At 45.5% G+C, this 15,223-nt stretch overlaps 1 protein-coding gene across 1 annotated transcript in view; it reads right to left on the reverse strand.

The window, feature by feature from the left end:
* The window catches only part of LOC109927885 (carboxylesterase 5A-like), a 39,449-nt gene that overhangs the window by 9,443 nt on the left and 14,783 nt on the right, over positions 1–15,223 (reverse strand). Inside the window, 6 exon segments of the mRNA XM_048605942.1 lie at positions 1,393–1,548; positions 2,785–2,885; positions 4,486–4,594; positions 6,537–6,690; positions 10,763–10,896; positions 12,557–12,674. Of these exon segments, the coding sequence (XP_048461899.1) occupies positions 1,393–1,548; positions 2,785–2,885; positions 4,486–4,594; positions 6,537–6,690; positions 10,763–10,896; positions 12,557–12,674 (772 nt within the window).

Raw genomic sequence — 15,223 nt, forward strand, 5'->3', positions numbered from 1 at the left:
GCCGCACTGTCAGAGGGTCAGTGCTGAGGGAGTGCCGCACTGTCGGAGGGTCAGAGCTGAGGGAGTGCCATACTGTCGGAGTGTCAGTGCTAAGGGAGTGGGCACTGTTGGAGGGTCAGCTATGAGGTAGTGCTTCAATTCCTTGTATCTCCCCTGAATTTAAATTTCATTATTTTCCACTGTGGGATATGAATCCACGTTCCCAGAGCATTAAACGGGGGTGTTGAATTGTTCAAAACCAAAAGAACTGCGGATGCTGTAAATCAGAAACAAAAACAGAAGTTTCTGGAAAAGCTCAGCAGGTCTGGCAGCATCTGTGGAGGGAAATCAGAGTTAACGTTTCGGGTCCGGAGACCCTTCCTCAAGAACCGTTCTGATCACCGAACCCGAAACATTAACTGTGTTGAATTGTTAATCCACTGACGTTACCACAATACCACCTTATCCCCTACAGTGACCACTCTATTAATGTTATTTCCTGCTCTCTCTCTCTCTGGCCTGGAACAATTTATCAATTTAGCCTCAAAATTCCAGCAATTCCCACTTTCACACATTAATCTCCAATTCTTTCCTTGCCTCTCTCATTTTCTCTGTTTAATTTCTGGGAACAGACTACTCCCCCTATATCATTGAAGCGTGCTGACTCCCACCATTAACTCTCTCTCTCTCTCTCTCTCTCTCCACTTCCTGTTTGTATCCCAAGTTCCCAGCATCCGCAGTATTATGCTTTTGGGAATGTTGGAATCCTCCAGTCCACAGGCAGTAAACCCTTTACAGAGGGTTTTGACATCAGATGGGTAATTGGCTGGCTGTAGATGTTTGGTGTTATAAAGGTGGAAGCTGGAGGTTTTGGTGGTGGAGAGGGTAATAAACTGAGCACCATTGATCTATGATAACAAGGCATAGAGCTGGATGAACACAGCAGGCCAAGCAGCATCAGAGGAGCAGGAAGGCTGACGTTTCGGGCCTAGAACCTTCTTCAGAAATTTTGCCATTTGAGCTTTGCTGGAAAAGGACACTTTTTAAAGTCTTTTAGTGACGAACAATGGTTATACTGTATGAGAGGAGAGTGTTGATTAGTTAATAAGTGAAAATAATCCCCATTGACAGCCATTCTGTCTCCTAGTCAGATCATTATCCACTCCTTTTTCTGCCCAACTGCTCTTCTCTCTCTTTGGGCTCTATCCCCACCTACTGTTTACTCCTTACCCCCTCCTCGACACTTTTGTAGCTGCCATCAGTTCTAAGGGTGCCGGACCTGAAATGTTAACTCTGATTTCTCTTCACAGATGCTGCCAGACCTGCTGAGCTTTTCTAGCAATTTGTGTTTTTGTTTGATGAGACTGGTTTAACTGTGAGCAAGTCTCCAGCACCAGCCTGTGTTGGTGTTACCTCTGGATGGACAAGGCTCCCTATCAACTCCTCTGTTGTCACTCCAACCAGGATGGGGATTTTCTGAAACCGTCCGTCCTGGAACATCTTCCAGGGATTATCAGGAAGGAAATATCCATCCACAACGAGAGCAGGAATTAACTGGTACAGTTCATTCTGAAACAGGGATCAGCGTTGTAAATAAACAATAAGAAAGTCAGAGCATGATTTTCACAACAGTGTTTTACATGTAACGAGCCATTTCTTGAAGCCTAGTTTCTGCCAGAAGGAAGGGAACACAGCTGCCAATTTGTACACAGTAAGATCACACAAACTGCACACTAGGTACATCTCTCCCGCTCTTATCCAGACTGTGCGCCACAAAGTGTTTTTTTAAGTTCTCCAGAGAGGACACACGGTATCCCAGTCTTTGTTCAGCGGGAAGCTGGTGCTCCCTCCCTCCAGGCTGCAGCACAGTGCCTTCATGTACTCAAAACTTGAGTGTGCGATTTGTACTGTTAACCTTCTGAACCACAGCTATGAGCACACACTACCGGAATCATAGAATTGAAGCAGAGAACCCCTACAGTGTGGGAGCAGGCCATTTAGCCCAGGACATCCACATTGCCCCTCCAAACAGCATCCCACCCAGACCAGCCCCCACATCCCACCCTATCCCTGTAACGCTACATTTCCCATGGCTAACCCACCTAACTTTAAACGGAGAGAGAGAGATCACAGGAGCAGATGAGGAGGGGCAAAACTGGATAAAGGGACAGGGTGGAGTGGAGATGGTCAGGAGTGGAGGGGGAGGGGCAGGAGTGGATGGGGAAGGGCAGGAGTGGAGGCAGAGGGGTCAGAAGGGAGGGAGGGAGTGGAGGATGGAGGAGAAAGGAGGGAGGTAGGGTTGAGGAGAGGGTGATGTGTTTGGGGGAAGAATGTGTGTTTGGGAGGGGAGAGTTTGTCGGTTATGTTTTGAAACTTAGTTCTGAGATCTGTGCAGTGGCACTGAGCACATGAAGCAGCTTATTTTCTCCTGAGAGGTCATCTCTTGAATATTTGAGAAGGAAATGTATTTGTGGTTGTCTCATCTCCCAAACAAGGTCTGAAGGTGGTAACAATAGCAACCACTCTGTATGCACAGTGCAATCCCAGAAACATCAGTGAGGTCATGGCCAATCTGTAATGACTGGGGCTGAGGAGAACACTTTGCTGGCCTCACAGGGTCCTTTAACATCCCCACTGAGCAGGCAAAACCTTGGATTTACTGCCTCAGAGAGACGGGCTGAGTTTAATCTGTCCTCGGCTGGGAGAACAGATCCTCACTCAGTAAATCTTTAGGTCAAGGACCATTCCAGTTTACACAATCAAATTTAAACTGAATATTTGTGTGTTGAGTGTGAAGCAATGTACCAGTCTCGTGGTGATTTCAGCCATCTCTTCCTCAGTCTTGATACTGAGGCAGTGCAGCAGCAGCTGTGACTGAGTGCAGTTACATCCTGCTATCTGAGCGACTTCCTGCAAAAAACACAAGATCAGACATCACACACCAGGCCCTTCCCAATGTCCTCCTGGCAATCCGCAGCCCCCTCGGCATCAGGAAGGAATTGCATTTATGTAGCCGCTTCTTAATGTGGCTAGAATGTCTCAAAGTCTTTCACAGGCAAAGAAATGCTGAGAAGGGCTCCCTGTTGGTCAGTTGGAAATAGCAACATTCAATTTGTGCATAGTAAGCTCCCACTGAATGCAGTGTGAGACAGCAGAGGATCACAACACAAATGGAGACTACTAAGCCCACTGGATTTCTGTCCCATCATTTTAAGGGCTATGTAATTTCTCCCACTCTCCTTAATCTTTCCTTTACCTTTCAAAATGAATTTAATTTTCAAACACATATTAAACTCCCTTTTGAACTCCCTAAGGAATCAGCCTCCAACAACTTCTCAACTGAAAAATCTGAGTGAGTCTATTTGCTGATTCTCAGAACTCTGTGTCCCTTTCATTACCACCCACTGCCTTTGGAAATAGTGTTTCTGTGTTCACTCTGCCTGAAGCTTCATGCTTTGGGAATCATCATTAAATTTTGATGCAACTTTCTCTGCTGTAAGGGGAACAAGCTTCTTCTCTGCACATCCTCATAATCCCTGGCCTGTCATGTCATTCTGTCCTCTCTAAGCTCAGTAAGTGGGAAAGTCTGTGGCAAATAGATTGCAATGAGGAAAATGGGGCTTCTTCCAATTTAGACCTAAAACAGATCAATACAGGACCTTTCTAAATGGTGACAAGCCATAAACCATGGAGGAACAGAGTTGGCTGGAGTTACAAGTACAAAGATCATCAAAATGACATTGACAAGTCTAGAGAGTAATGAGAAAGGTGAATGGGATGCTGGTCATAGAGTCATATAGCACAGAAACAGACCCTTTGTTCCAACCAGTCCATGCTGATCATAATCCCAAACTAAACTAGTACCACCTGCCTGCTCCTGGCCCATATCCCTCCAAACCTTTCCCATTCATGTACTTATCCAAATGTCTCTTAAACATTGTAACTGTACCTGCAGTTATCAGTTCTTCAGGAAGTTCATTCCATTAGAACATAAGGGAGTGGAATGATGCCTCAGGTGTACAAAGCCCTGGTTAGATCACACGCACAGTGAGCACTGCACTTTGAGAAGGGTATCCTGACTCAAGAGGGACAGCAGGGCAGGTTCACCAGAATGAAACCTGGAATCCAAGGCTTAAATTACAAGGTGGAACTGCACAAAATGGGTTTGTATTCCCTGGAATTTAGAAGGATAAGGGATGATTTGATCAAAGTTTTTAAGGAAATGAAATGATGGGACAGTGTTTATAATATTATTGATTTCCAGAAACGCATTGACAACCTAAAGGGGAAACGAGGGACATCAAAATGTTAATTTATAGATCAACACATTGGGTTAAAAATTGCAAATGTGATAATCATGTAATCTGGCATCATGGAGCATGCTCAGTAAGCACAAAAGCACATGAGACTTCTGAGGTGAAAGGTCAATGACCATAATCTGAGGTCCCCACGAATAAAACGTCTTCATTACACATCCCTCACAGTTACTGCATACTCTCAGCAAACTCATGTGAGCCAGCTGGGTTGGCACTGGAGGCACCAATCCTGGCATTAGAGCGCTCCCACTTTCCAGTATTGCCTGATGGAACAAACCAGTGGATAGTGGAGATAAAATCTGGAATAAAATGTAGAAAAGAGATTTAGAACATGATAAAATACTTTAGGAATAAGTTTTATGTGGGATTGTGTTCACTGTGTTCTTAAGTCATCTGCTCAATTATCTTTGAGTATGTGGGGAATGGGAATGAACACCGGATGGGAGAGATCAGTGACATCTTTGACAGTGTAGCACTCCCTCGGTACAGCAACAACATTTTTGAGTTAGATTCCGACTGCATTTTCCTGGAGTTGTACCTGACCTCACAACCTTCAGAGTCAGAGCTTCACAGTCAGTATGATCACTGACCAGAAAGCAACATGAATACCCAAATACCCAGACAAGTGCCAACTATGTAAATCACATTTTGTCTCTTATCAAGATCCTAGCTGAAGTACTAACTCGACAAGTCAGATTCCAGAATGAAATCTGGTTTGATAGTTAATAAATTTATTTTTCTGCTTAGTTGGTTTCTGTTGTTATTAGTCACTGAAGCATACCCACATGAGGCTGCAGCTTTTCTTTAACAATGGAACTCATGTTTTACTCCACAAAAGAAGCAAGGTATCTGAATATAAAAGACAGTTCGAATGATTGTAAAATACAGAATAAAATCACATTTCAATCTGTTTCCTGACACTATCCATTACAGAGATTCAAATCCAGAGATCAGTGTTTCTCCTTGAACTGACTCCTTTCCATTCCTTTGCTGTGTGGAGACAATCCTTGGGTCCTTTCTAAGTCTGCTGACATGAACTTTTCATAAATCCTACAGCGCCCACCTTCTCAGTTCTATTCACTTGTACATTTCTGATGAAAAAAAACTCTCCGGATTTGGAAAGTTTTAAAACGAAACTCTTCTGATGATATAACAGAGCAGGTCAGGCAGCATCAGAGGAGCAGGAAAGTCAACATTTCGGGTTTACACCCGTGCTCCTCTGATGTTGTCTGACCTGCTGTGTTCCTCCAGCTCCACACTGTATTGACTCTGACTCCAGCATCTGCAGTTCTTGCTATCTCTCATGAAATAACAGATTCTCTGAATGACCCTGAACTCTCAGCAAAGAAACTAAACTTTAGAACTCAAATCTGGTGTCTTCTGAAATGAAATTTTTTTAAAAATTAATGCTGGATTCTAACTATTTACCCTAACTTTCATAAACCTAATAGTATAAACATCTTTCCATTAACACCACAGGGGTTTTCATTCACCTGCTTTTTGATAACATGCTGGATTTAGTTACCAGATTTAGAAGGACTCTCCCTCGCCTTTAATTTAGAAAGAAACCCCTTCACAGAAGTAATCATCACCAATCTGTTTCTATTTTGAAATCCAAAGTTTAAAAATAGTAGAAATATATCTAAATTATACACTTCTCATCATACTCTGAACTCAAATTTTGAGACTCAAGTCAGTGCAGCAACTTGAGAACTGAACCCAGGTGGACTCTCCAATGCAGACCATTTCAATCCTCAGTCGTTGGGCATTGGAAAGAATAGGAATGGGAATAAAGTGGTGATTTTTGAAAAAGGATGTCAGACTTTTCTAAGGGGTGGGATAGTTGACAGGGTTCTGGTGGTTACAAAGACAGGATCAAGGAGAGGGAACAATGTGGGATGGAGCTGGGTGTTGGCAGAGTTGGACAATGCAGGGAATGTCAGAATGGGCTGGGACTGGGTGGGAATAATAGGGGTGGACAGGAGGAATGTAGCAGCTGGGAGAATCTAGCAGGTCAGTGGGCAGGATAAGAATGATTGAGTTATATCTTGAAAGCCTTGACTTCTCAAAGTTGCATTCTCTCTGATTCCCATCGCTGAGAGAGAGCCTGGATCAGAAACTGATGAGCTTCTGAGTCTGTCACTCTACCTTAGACCAGGCTGTAGTTCCAGTAGATTTCTGCTGAACTTGAACAATTGGAGAAAGGGAGAGAGAGAGAAAGGAAAGAGGTTCCCACCATACATGCAGTGAGACACTGAGTGATCCAACTGACTGTCCGAACAGTGTAACCATTCCTGGGTTCCCACCAAACTCATGAATATTCTTCTGTACCCACTGCAGGGCTGCCAATTGGTCCAGGAACCCAAAATTCCCTCGAGCATATTCATCTCCTGTGCTGTGTCACAAACAGCAAAACAAAGGTGTAAGACACTTAGTACTTAACATTTAACTTTTGCTTACTAAGTTTCTGGCAGAAGAGCACAGCTTCATGAAAAAGCATCATTATCTGGGAAATTTTGACTGATAACAAGTTCCTGTCTGGGCACAGACCAGCACAGGACAGTATGATCAGGAACTTCATGGGATTAGTGAGGCACCTTCTTCCCTAAGGGACATTGTGGTTCAACCCACAGCAGGTGGATTGCAGCGGGTCAAGAGGGCAGCTCACCACCTCCTTCTCAAGTGGGCAACCAGGGACAGGCAATAAAATGCTGGCCCAGCCAGAGATGCCCATGTCCCTGTTCTTGGTAAAACTGCAAGCTGTGAAATGTATGGATTTATACTGACCAGAGAGTGAAGGAGAGGTATACAAATGCTACGTTTTACAGTACACTCAGTGAGTCTGTGACAATGCACTCTTTCTCCTGCCTGCTGTAGCTCAGAGTCACCGTGGAAACCCCCTCACCCTATCATTAACCCCCCGTTTATAATCTGATGGCTTCAGGCTCAGAGGTGGAGACAAAGCCCATTGCAACACTGAAACACCCAATAACAGGAGGGGCTTTTACTGCTGAATACACAGGCTTGTCCCCCTCCAACCCCTCCAACTCCCCCCTCCTGCTCCCACCTCTTCCCCCGTCCCCAACTCTACTCCCCCCATGACTCCCATCACATCCCTGCAGCTGGAGACCAAGTATGTTGCAAGTGAGGGTCCAGGGGTTTTTGTGAAGATATTACTGTTGTTGTCACTGTCATTGTGGGATTATTGGTCATGATTATCACACGAACCAGGAGCAGGCCATTCTGCCCCTCAAGCCTGCTCTGCCATTTAATAAAATCAAGGCTGATCTGATTGTAACCTCATTGTATACTTGTACATTGTAACATTACCATCATAACTGCACTTCTTGTGACAGCCAGTAAATGGTATTCAATCCTATTTTCTGGTAAAATAGCTTATAAACATAGAGAAGGAACAACATCCACTTGCTCACAGGAGTTTGAGGTGAGTGGTTTAGAAATAAAGTTCAGGAGATCAGAGTGCTAAGGAATGATGGTCCCGGACTTCAGCACGGCTAAGGAAGGATCCTGCAGAAACGATACTCAGCAGCTCAGGAATGTGCTGCATTGGGGAACAGTCCTAGAAACTGACAGCTTCCTGACTGTGGAGGGATCATGTCCTGGAGAACTCAGGGAGCTGCTGAAGGATCTGAGATCACATCCTCGAGAGCTTAGTGATCTGCTGAGGGATCTATGATCAACTCCTGGAGAACTCAGGATCTGCTGAGGCAACAGACCCTTCAGTCCAACTCATCCCTGCTGACCAGATATCCTAGATAAATCTAGTCCCATTTGCCAGCATTTGGCCCATATCCCTCTAAACCCTTCCTATCCATGTAGATGCCTTTAAATGTTGTCATTGTACCAGCCTCCACCACTTCCTCTGGCAGCTCATTCCATACACGCACCACCCTCTGTGTGAAAAAGTTGCCCTTCAGGTCCCTTTTAAATTGTTCCCCTCTCAACTTAAACCTATGCCTTATAGTTTTGGACTCCCCTACCCTGGGGAAAAGTCCTTGTCTATTTATCCTATCCATGCCCCTCATGAGTTTATAAACCTCTATAAGGTCACCCCTCAGCCTCCGACGCTCCAGGGAAAATAGCCCCAGTCTATTCAGCCTCTCCCTATAGCTCAATCCCTCCAACCCTGGCAACATCCTTGTAAATCTTTTCTGAACCCTTTCAAGTTTCACAACATTCTTCCTATAGCAGGGAGACCAGAAATGCATGCAGCATTCCAAAAGTTGCCTAACTAATGTCTTGTACAGCCGCAACATGATCCCCCCTCAACTCCTATACTCAATGCACTGGCCAATAAAGGCAAGTATACCAAATGCCTTCTTCACTGTCCAGTCTACCTGCGACTCCACTTTCAAGGAACTATGAACCTGCACTCCAAGGTCTCTTCAGTCAGCAACATTCCCCAGGACCTTACCATTAAATGTATAAGTTCTGTCCTGATTTGCCTTTCCAAAATGTAGCACCTCACACTTATCTATTACCTGCCACTCCTTGGCTCTTTGGCCTATCTGATCAGGATTCTGTTGTACTCTGAGGTAACCACCTTCACTGCCCACTACACCTCCAGTAATAGAGGATCATATGCAAATAAATATAGTAATAAGTAAAAATATATCCAGAAAGAAATTGAACAAATTCTATGATATTGGTTTCACACTATTAATAAGTGTTTTCTTAAACATCTGTATTACTGCTTCTCTAACACTATGCAAAAGTTTAGGATCAAATTGAAACATGCAGTGCACACTGCACAAACAGTATACATCTATCTTGTCAGAATGTATTTGTTTTGTACATGAAAAAGGTCTTCATTCTGTATCGGGCTTCTTACACTCTGAATTTTGTTTCCTCAGATATCATCTGGATGGGTATATGAACAGGAAGTATTTAAAGGGACATGGGCCAAATGCTGGCAAATGGGACTAGATTTATATAGGTGTCTGGTCAGCATGAACGAGTTGGACCAAAGGGTCTGTTCCTGTGCTGTATATCTCTATGACTCGATCTGGAGAACTCAGGGATCTGCTGAGGGATCTGAGATCATGTCCTGGAGCATCCAGTAATCTGCTGAAGGATTTGGAATCACCTCTTGGAGAACACAGGGGTGTACTGAGGGATCTGACATCACATCCCGAAGAACTCAGTGATCTGCTGAGGGATCTAGGATCACCACCTGGAGAATTCGGGGATCTGTTGAGGTATCAGGAATCACATCCCGAAGAACTTGGGGATCTGCTGAGAGATCTGAGATCACAACCTGGAGAACTCAGGGCTCTGCTGAGAGATCTGAGATCACGTCCTGAGAAGTCAGGCAGCTGTTAAGGGATTTGAGATCTCAGAGGGAGGGAGTGAGGGATATGGGTAGGGCAGGGGGAGAAGACACAGAGTCTTTGCCAGACAAATCGCACTGCGAGTCAGTGTAAGAGAGAATGAACAGAATGAGACAGTAAAGATGGAAGTGGAGGAAGGATAGAATGATAAATGAGAAAGACTGAGTGACAGGAAGGGAGAGTGAGACATAAAAGGAGAGACTGTGGAGAGAGAGAGAGTAGAGAGTGCATGAGGGAGAGACAGAAAGTGATAGGCAGCGTGAGAAAAAATGTGAGAATCATAAAAAAGAGAGACTGTAAGGAATAAAACAGGAGACAGAGAGAGAATGAGTGAGGGAGAGAATTTGACATTAAAAAACAAAGATATTTTAAAAAGTACGTCCATTCCGCTCACAAGAGAGAGAGATTTGTCGGTTTACTTCAAGGGAGTATGTGAGTCTCTATCTCCCCATGACTGTGTCCTAACTGGATACTTGTTATTGTTCACTGCTAAAAGTCATTTCTATTTATAATTATGCCTTTAACACAATAAAATGCCCAAGGATCTTCATAAAAGCTTTGTGAACCAAATAATGACTGTGCTCCACACAAGGAGATATTAGATCAGCTGACTAAAGGCTTGGTCAATGAAATAGGCTTTAAGAAGCTTCCTAAATAAAAGGCTTGAGATGCAGGGACAACAAGGTGTAGAGCTGGATGAACACAGCAGGCCAAGCAGCATCAGAGGAGTAGGAAAGCTAATGTTTCAGGTCTGGATCCTTCTCTAGGCCTGAGATGCAGACAGGTTTCGGGAGGCAATTCTAGAGTTTAAGGTCCAGGCAGCTGAACATGGAGCTGCCCAATATTAAGACAATTAAACGCGGGGATGCTGAAGAGGACAGAACTAGAGGACCCCTGATATTGCTGAAGATTATGTGTCAGGAGGAGATGACAGAAATAGGAAGGGCTGAGTGAGGGCTGTGGAAGACTCTGAAAACAAGGGTAGGATATTCTGAATGGAGAGTGTCTTCGACTGGGAGACACTCCCAGGCAGGCAGCATACAGGGTGAATGAGGCTTCATGTGAGTTAAGCCACAAAGGCTGGAGAAGTTCTGATGAGCTCAAGTTTGCACTTACCTGAGGAAGCCAGCCACACTGATCCTGTACTGAATTATCACCACCACGACATTGCCATAACCGGCCAGGGCTGTCCCACTAAAGGAAGAACTCTTGCCCAGAATGAAGGCTCCTCCATGGATATAGACCATAACCTGGGAGGCAGAGCAAGGGAGAAACTGAAATCTTTGATGCACACCAACCTGAAGAGTCCCCAGGAAATCCAAGCTGGGTTGAGAAAACGGCGGGGAAGTATAGAATTTCTTTTGACTGAATGTTTTAGATCCAACCCTCACCCATCCATGATCCCAAAGCCACAGCCAGAAGCTGATTGGCTGCTCCTTCAATCAGCCACTTCCAGGCTGGTCAGAGCTGCTGGTTAACTTTGACTGGATCACTCACCAGTCATTTGCCAGTGAATCAATCCAATGGTGCAGCTCAGGAGGACGTTCAACCCCAAGGTAAAGGTGGGCTTGGGGACAGTGGACTGGGGGCAATGGGGTGGACAATTACAGAGGTGGGGGGCAAGATGATTGGTGGAAGGATTATAGGGAACATGAGGAAAACCCTTCCCACCCAGGACAAGCTGGGATCCAGAATCCACTGTCTAGTTTAATAGTGGATGCAGAAACCTCTTATTCACTGAAAGGGAACCTAGATCCATAATGGAAGTTGCCAGGTTACAGACCAGGGGCCCGATAGTGGGATTTAAAAAAAAAACATTTTATTGTGTTAACTTGTTCAGTAATATTATTGCTGGCCTCTGGAGCAGGTGGGACTTGAACCCAGGCCTCCTATCTCAGAGGCAGGGAGTCTACCACAGCACCACAACAGCCCTATGGTCAGTGGGATTAGAATGGATTTTAAAAATATTTAACCTATTTTTCTAATCAGCCTGTTCAGAGATGTCATTACACACTGCTGGAGCAGGTGGGACTTGAACTCAGGGATACGGTCCAGGGATAGGGACATTACCATTGTGCCACAAGACAGTCCTCTTGAGTCCTTTCTTTAAATAAAATTAACATTCTTCTAAGGAGCCTGTTCAGGGACATTATTTCACGGCTCTGGGGCAGGTGGGATTTGAGCCCAGGTCTCCCATTCCAGGGGCAGGGATGCTACCACTACACCACAGGAATCCTACCATCTGTGGGATTAGAATGGACAATTTATTGTATTGGGCTAGCAAAGATGTGATATGTTGAACGGCCTCTTCCAGGGCTGTAATGTTTCGAAGGCTCTGTGTTTCCTGTCCTGGTTCTTTGTCTCATACACCCCACTTCCCTTCCTCCCCATCCAAAGCTCCTCACACATTCAGCCTATTCCTGATATTCCTGTTGAATCTGCTACCACTGCCCCTTCAGGCAGCACATTCCAGATTACAGCTCGTTACATGGTGGAAGGGATTTCTCCTCATCTCCCCACAAAGGTCTGTGTCCCGGGGGCTGGTCTGAACATTGCGAACCTTATTGATGTGAAGAGTCAATTACAAAGAGATTTCCCTCTCTCTTAGGGGTCAGGAAGCTGATACTTTACCTCCCCCATCCCTTAGCCTCTTGCTCACTCACTATCACTCACTATCTATGTGCCATCCCCATTCAGGCAGTAGTCACACAACACCAGATTATAGTCCTACAGTTTTGTTTGAAGCTTGTGATTTCAAATAAACTTGTTGGCCTATAACTTGATGTTGTGTGATTTCTGACTTTGTCCATCCCTGTCCAACACTGGCACGTCCACATCATTCCCACTCAGGCAGATGCAGAGGGGTTTAAATGCATCCTCCTGCTCCTACATCGCAAATTGTTGACTTACAGGCAGAGAGATGTTTTGCTGTGAAGGATGGACTGGAGTATAGACGCTGAGATACAAGCAGTCCTCACTGGCAGGCACCGGGAATGGCCCCAGATGTTTTCTGAATTTCTGCAGGCACCTGGCAGTGTGAATGAGCAGTACATTTTTTAGTTATTATTCCTGAGAAAGATCACTGCCCTGAATCTCCACACATGCTGTAAAATAGGCAATTCCCTGCATGTTCTATTTTAATCTGAGATGATTTGAAAACATCTCGGAGTTTGCGCTACAGCTCTGCCTGGTCAGTCTGTCCCTGTCTCTGTCCATTACTTGGAATTACAGACAGTTCACAGCACAGTCCCAGAACTGTCATAAAAACCACAAAAAGAAACTGCAGATAACTGTAAATCAGAAACGAAAACAGAAGTTGCTGGAAAAGCTCAGCAGGTCTGGCAGCATCTGTGGAGAGAAATCAGAGGTAGTGTTTTGGAGCAAGTGTCCCTTCCACAGAACTGCCAACCTGACGACTCTGTGCTGCTTCACTTTGATCAATTCAGTTCTTCCCTCCTGCTTCAAGATGTTCTTTTCTTCTCTTTCAGTGGAGCAGTTTTTCCTGATTCCCTGAAGGGATTCCCAGCTCATGGGGTAGGGGAGTAAGTCTCAGAAAGAAGGTTAGCAACACCAGGGGGTGGCATGTGCTGGGAGAGGGTGGGGTGTGGGTCCTCTGTGAGCATTCAGTGGGTAGTTTTAAAGCTAGCCCCCATTTGGATACAATCACTGGGTTGTGCCAGCCTTGGGAAATATAGCTGACTACAGTTACATCAGAGCAATGTTGAGATTCTGCACTCAGCCACTATGGTGCCTGGTGGTGAAGTGGCGACGTCAGTTTTTTTTAATAACCTACAGCCCTAGGCTAATACTCTGGGAATGTGGGTTGAAATCTCACCGTGGCAAATGGTGACATTTGATTCCATTTAAAAATAAATCTAGAAGGGAAAGCTTGCTTTCCTGGAGCTGCTCTCTGAGCAATAAGTACCTGTCCAGCCAAATAACACAGTCGTCCTGTGACAGAATACAAATTGGTTGCAGCTGTGTATGTCCCCTCTAATTTCTCCAGTCATCATGGGAACCTCCAAAGACCATACAATGGCAGTGGCCGGACAATCCAGAAGTAAAGGTGTCGGAGCAGCGATTACTGTTCTCAGAGGCTCTGTCTGACCCTAAAGTCAGAGAAGTCATACAACACAGAAACACACCCTTCTGTCCAACCAGCCCATTCCGATCATAATCCCTGGCCTATATCCCTCCAAACCTTTCCAATTCATGTACTTATCAAAATGTCTCTTAAACATTGTAACTGTACCCACATTCACCACTTCCCCTGGAAGCTCATTCCACACACCAAAGACTCTGTGTAAAAGAATCGCCCCCTCTTTCTTCTCTCGCCTTAAAAATATGCCCCCGGTCTTGAAGTTCCCCACCCTAGGGAAAATACATCCGCCATTCACCTTATCTATGTCCCTCATGATTTTACAAACCTCTATACAGTCATCCCTCAAACTCCTATGCTCCAGTGAAAAAAGTTAAAAAAGATGTCTATCTAGCATCTCCTTATAACTCAAACCCTCCATTCCCAGCAACATCCCAGTAAATCTCTTCTGAAACCTCTCCAATTTGATAATATCCTTCCCGTAATAGGGCAACCAGACCTCTTAGAGACAATCAGAGATAGTAGGAACTGCAGATGCTGAAGAATCCGAGACAACAAGGTGCAGAGCTGGATGAACACAGCAGGCCAAGCAGCATCATAGGAGCAGCAAGGCTGAAGTTTTGGGCCTAGACCCTTCATCAGAAAAGGGGGAGGGGAAGGGGGTTCTGAAATAAATAGGGAGAGAGTGGGAGGCAGATAGAAGATGGATAGAGGAGAGGATAAGTGGAGAGGAAACAAACAGGTCGAAGAGGCGGGAATGGAGCCAGTAAAGGTGAGTGTAGGTGGGGAGTTAGGGAGGGGATAGGTCAGTCCAGGGAGGACGGACAGGTCAAGGGGGCGGGATGAGATTGGTCGGTAGGAGATGGGGGTGCGGCTTGAGGTGGGAGGAGGGGATAGGTGGGAGGAAGAACAGGTTAGGGAGGCGGGGACGAGCTGGACTGGTTTTGGGATGCGGTAGGGGGAGGGGAGATTTTGAAGCTTGTGAAATCCACATTGCTACCATTGGGCTGCAGGGTTCCCAAGCGGAATATGAGTTGCTGTTCCTGCAACCTTCGGGTGGCATCGTTGTGGCACTGCAGGAGGCCCAGGATGGACATGTCGTCTGAGGAATGGGAGGGGGAGTTGAAATGGTTCACGACTCTTTCAATTCCTCCCACTTCCTACAGACAAAGGGGGTGGCCATGGGTACCCGCATGGGCCCAAGCTACGCCTGCCTCTTTGTAGGTTACGTGGAACAATCCCTCTTCCATACCTACACCGGCCCTAAACCCCACCTCTTCCTCCGTTACATTGATGACTGTATCGGCGCCGCCTCGTGCTCCCACGAGGAGCTCGAACAGTTCATCCACTTCACCAACACCTTCCACCCCAACCTTAAGTTTACCTGGACCATCTCTAATACCTCTCTCCCCTTCCTGGACCTCTTGGGAACCGCTTGGGAACCCTGCAGCCCAATGGTAGCAATGTGGATTTCACAA

This window comes from Rhincodon typus, chromosome 15, assembly GCF_021869965.1.
Source record: "Rhincodon typus isolate 14 chromosome 15, sRhiTyp1.1, whole genome shotgun sequence".
NCBI classification, from domain to species: domain Eukaryota; kingdom Metazoa; phylum Chordata; class Chondrichthyes; order Orectolobiformes; family Rhincodontidae; genus Rhincodon; species Rhincodon typus.